This window comes from Vipera berus, assembly GCF_964194415.1.
Source record: "Vipera berus genome assembly, chromosome: Z".
NCBI classification, from domain to species: domain Eukaryota; kingdom Metazoa; phylum Chordata; class Lepidosauria; order Squamata; family Viperidae; genus Vipera; species Vipera berus.
Window position 1 is genome coordinate 132,607,146 of NC_138205.1, and position 4,816 is coordinate 132,611,961.

Below are 4,816 nucleotides of genomic sequence, written 5' to 3' on the forward strand. Positions count from 1 at the left end.
TCAGTTGGGTTGGGTTGGGCTGGGCTGGGCTGGGCTGGGCTGGGTTGGAGTGGATTGAGGTCGATTGGATTATATTGGGTTAGGTTGGGTTGGTTTGAGTTGAAATGGGGTGAGGTGGATTGGATTGGATTGGTTACGTTGGGGTGGGTTGAGTGGGGTGGGTTGAGTTGGGGTGTTGGATTGGGGTGGATTGGGGTGGGATGGGTTGGATTGGATTGTGTTGGACTGGGGTGGATTGAGTTGTCTTGTGTTGGATAGGATAGGATTGGATTGGATTGGGTTGGGTTGAGTTGGGTTGGGTTGGGTTCTGTTAGGTTGGGGTGGGTTGAGTTGGGGTGGGGTGGAGTGGGTTGGATTAGTTAGGTTGGGGTGGGTTAAGTGGGGTGGGTTAAGTTGGGGTGTTGGATTAGGGTGGATTGGGGTGGGATGGGTTGGATTGGATTGTGTTGGATTGAGTTATCTTGTGTTGGATAGGATTGGATTGGATTGGATTGGATTGGATTGGATTGGATTGGATTGGATAGGATTGGATTGGATTGGATTGGATTGGATTGGATTGGATTGGATTGGATTGGGTTGGGGTGGGTTGAGTTGGGGTGGGGTGGGGTAGGGTGGAGTGGGGTGGACTGAGGAGGATTAGATTGGATTGGCTTAGGCTGGATTGGATTGGATTCAGTTGGGTTGGGTTGGGCTGAGATGGGTTGGATTGGGGTGAATTGAGGTCGATTGGATTGGATTGGATTGATTAGGTTGGGTTGAAGTGGGGTGGATTGGATTGGGGTGGATTGGGTTGGATTGGGTGGAGTTAGGTGGGGTGGGCACTCTGTGACAAAACCTGTGTAGAAGTTGGGAACCAGGCCAACCCCTCAAAGACAAGGCCTTGGTTAGCCCATCCCCTTCCTCCCTGCTCCCAGTAACTCTCCAGGACACTTACGGCAGAAGCTCTGGTTCCTCCAGGCCACGAGGGCACCCTCCTGGGCGCAGTGGTGGGCGTAGGCAGCCAGGGCACCACAAAGACAATCGTCCTCAGCCGAACAGCTGCAGACGTCCTCCAGACACAGCTGGTAGTAGGGTTCCCCCTCCACCAGGTCGTGGCAGGGCTGGCAAGCGGGGGCAGGGTGGGAAAAAGGGATGACCTTTGAGAAACTTCCCCTTGATCGTCCATCTGAGTAGATTGACGTGGTGGTGAGGGAGCATCGTGGTGGAGAAGCTCCTTGACCCAAGTGGGGTCTTCTCAAAAAAACTTCCTTGTCAACACTGCTATGTCCAAGTTAGGAACAACTTTCCATCCCTCTCTATCCGAGGGCATCTCTGCCTCAGTGACCTTCGGAGAAATGGACTTCAACTCCCAGCAGACAAGCTGGGGAATTCTGGGAGTTGAAGTCCACGCATCTGACAGCCGCTGTGGTTGAGAAATGCTGACCTAGTCACATTTTGGGGGGGATTATACCGTCTTTCTGAGTCTTCTACAGCAAGGGTCCCCAACGCGCGAGCTGCAGCCCGGTACCGGGCCGCAGCACGTTTAGGAACTGACGCCCCGCAAGTGGCAGGCGCTCACGTTTCTGCACGTGGCTTCATTGGCGCGAGTGGCGAGGAGGGCGTGCCCGCCGCTCGTGCCAAGGGAGCCACGCCCGTGAGCGCACTTGCCCGCCGTTTGCGCCGAGACTTCCCCCTCTCCCCTCCCGGCCATGGCTGATGCTGCCGTTGCCGGTCCACAAAGCCGGAAAAGTTGGGAACCGTGGTTTTAATCGGAGTCTCCAAACTTGGCGACTCAAAGAGCTCACAAAAATGAGGCATAACTCGTGTGAGAGCTTTCTTGCTTAGAAATTTGGGGCTGAGTTGCAGCCTCCCCAGAGACACATGATTGAAATTCAGAGGCTTGGACACTGACTCCTCTTTATGACGGTCACAGCGTCCCGGGGTCACGTGATCCAAATTCAAACCCTTGGCCACTGACTCCTCTTTATGACGGTCGCAGCGTCCGGGGGTCACGTGTTCCAAATTCAAACCCTTGGCCACTGACTCCTCTTTATGACGGTCGCAGCGTCCCGAGGTCACGTGACCCCCTTTTCCAGCCCTCCAAGCAAAGTCAATGGGAGAAGCCAGGTTCACTTAGCAAACGTGTGACTCATTTAAGAACGGCAGTCCTCCCCTTCCCAACGGCGGCGAGTGAAGTCACAAACTCACGTCCCAAATTGCTCGCTCGACGGCACCAATTTCGGGCCCGGTTGAGGGTCGCGAGGACTAACTGCATCTTCCGCGCTGGAGGGGAGGAGGGTCTGGCGGAGTGGCCCCGCCCCTCCGAAAGGCAGCTGAAGCCCCGCCTCCTTTGCCCCTGCACCCTTCCTAACCCCACCACCACCACCCCCGGCCAGCTCACCCGGCGTCTTACCTGGAAGGGCGCGCCGTGGATGGCAGCGCACGCCGTCTCGGCATATTGCCGTCGTTGGGTGTACGTGCTGCAGGAATCGAAGAGGAGGTCGCCCGCGGGGGCGGGGCAGGCGGGGGAGAGTTGGTACTTGCGAGCGAACGCCGCCACGCTGGACTCCACGTCGCCCTCCGGGGTGGTGAAGTCCTCCTGCCGGTTCCAGTTGTAGGTCCCGCAAAGGCCTCGGACCTGGAGGGAAGCAGACGAGAGTTTGGCCCAGGCTGCGAAGTCAGGTTGGGCACCCGGGTGCCTCTCGTTCAGTCGGACAGCGCCTGGCGATTGGCTGTCGTCCAGAAGGGACAAAAAGGAGGGAGGGAGGGAGGGAGGGAGGGAGGAGAAAAAGGGGAAGGAAGGAAGGAAGGAAGGAAGGAAGGAAGGAAGGAAAGAAGGAAGGAAGGAAGGAAGGAAGGAAGGAAGGAAGGAAGGAAGGAAGGAAGGAAGAGGAGAGGAGGGAGGAAGGAAGGAAGGAAGGAAGGAAGGAAGGAAGGGAAGAAGGAAAGGAAAGAAGGAAAAGAGGAAAAGAGGAAGAAGGAAGGGAAGGGAAGGAGGGAGGGAGGGAAGGAGGAAGGAAGGAAAAGAAAGAAGGAAGGGAATGCGGGAGGAAAGATGGAAGAGGGAAAGGAAGAAGGGAAGAAGGGAGAAAGAAGGAAGGAAGGAGAGGAGGGAGGGAGGAAGGGAAGAAGGAAAGGAAAGAAGGAAATGAGGAAGAAGGAAGGGAAGGGAAGGAAGGAAGGGAGGGAGGGAGGAAGGAAAAAAAGAAGGAAGGGAATGAGGGAGGAAAAGTGGAAGAAGAAAGGGAAGGAGGGAAGAAGGGAGGAAGCAGGAAGGAAGGAAGAAAAGGAGAGGAGGGAGGAAGGAAGGGAAGAAGGAAAGGAAAGAAATGAGGAAATGAGGAAGAAGCAAGGGAAGGGAAGGAGGTAGGAGGGAAGGAAAAGAAAGACAGAAGCGAAGGTGGAAGAAGGAAGGGAAGGAGGGAAGAAAGGAGGAAGAAGGAAGGAAAAAAAGAAGGGAGGGAGGAAGGGAGGGAAGGTGGGAGGAAGAGAATGAAGGAGAGAGGGAGGAAGGAAGGGAAGGGAAGGTGGGAGAAAAGAAGGGAAGGATGAAGGAAGGGAAGAAAGAAAGGAAGGAAAGGAGGAAAGGAGGGAGGAAGAAGCAAGGGAGGAAGGAAGGAAGGAAAAGAAAGAAGGGAAGGGAATGAGGGAAGAAAGGTGGAAGAAAGAAGGAAGGAAAAGAAAGAAGGAAGGAAGGGAAGGAGGGAAGAAGGGTGGAAGAAAGAAGGGAAGGAGGGAGGAGAGAGGAAGAGAAGGAAGGAGAGAGAGAGGGAGGAAGGAAGGGAAGAAGGAAAGGGGGAAAGGAGGGAGAAAGAAGCAAGGGAACGGAGGGAGGGAGGGAGGGAGGGAGGAAGGTAAAGAAAGAAAGGAAGGAAGGGAAGGAGGGAAGAAGGGCAGAAGAAGGAAAGAAGGAAAAGAAAGAAGGAAGGAAAGGAAGGAGGGGAGAAGGGAGGGAGGAAGGAGGAGAGAAGGAAAAGAAAGAAGGAAGGGAAGGAGGGAGGGAGGAGGGAGGGAGGGAAAGAAAGAAGGAAGAGAAAGGAAGGAAGAGGAAGAGGAAAAAGGAAGGGGGAGGGAAGAAGGAAGGAACAGAGAAGAGGGCAGGGGAAGGGAGAGGAGCAGGGGGAGAGGGAGGGGGAGGACTCCCGAAAGAGAAGGATGCCACTGTGCAAATCAAGGGCCCCCCCGACACCCCCCCAGGGAGGCACCCACCCCACGCCTTGGGGGGCCCAGCCACCCCTCTGGTTTGACAGAAACCCCTCCCCACCCCACCCCACCCCACTCCACCCCCCACCGTCCCACCATCCCCGGGGGACCCCACTCTCCACGAGGGCCCGCTTGGAGAAGGGCCCACCCCATCCCACCACCCCCCGCCCCACCCGAGACTCACCTTGTGGGCGAAGCTGGGCTGGAGAGTGATGTAGGCGGCGGGGAACTCCAGGCCCCAGAGCAGGTGAGCGCCGAAGGCCTGGAGGAGCAGGAAGGCGGAGGAGGCCCGCCGGACGGTCAGGTCGGCGTTGGCAAAGGGGAGCGCGACCTCCTGGCCGTTCACCGAGACGGAGCCTGGGGGAAGGGGGGGGGACAGAGAGAGACAGAGGAGGGTGAGCAGAGGCCTGGAGGAGGAGGAGGAGGAGGAGGAGGAGGAGGAGGAGGAGCAGGAGGAGCAGGAGGAGCAGGAGGAGCAGGAGGAAGGACCGTGGGGTCCCCGGTGCTCTCTGGATTTGGTGGGTTTCCTTGCAGACGTTTTCTGACCCAACTTGGTGACATCCTCAGTGCTACAAGGGAGTGGATTTGCAAGGAGGAGGAGGAGGGGGGGAAGGAAGAGGAAGAGGAGGAGGAG

At 56.9% G+C, this 4,816-nt stretch overlaps 1 protein-coding gene across 1 annotated transcript in view; it reads right to left on the reverse strand.

The window, feature by feature from the left end:
* Positions 1-4,816, reverse strand: part of LOC308679056 (SCO-spondin-like) — a gene marked incomplete at its 5' end in the record, with an annotated part of 188,318 nt that overhangs the window by 151,910 nt on the left and 31,592 nt on the right. Inside the window, 3 exons of the mRNA XM_081346291.1 lie at positions 935-1,100; positions 2,393-2,617; positions 4,367-4,539. Coding sequence (XP_081202417.1) covers positions 935-1,100; positions 2,393-2,617; positions 4,367-4,539 — 564 coding nt within the window. The remainder of the gene's footprint in view (positions 1-934; positions 1,101-2,392; positions 2,618-4,366; positions 4,540-4,816) is intronic.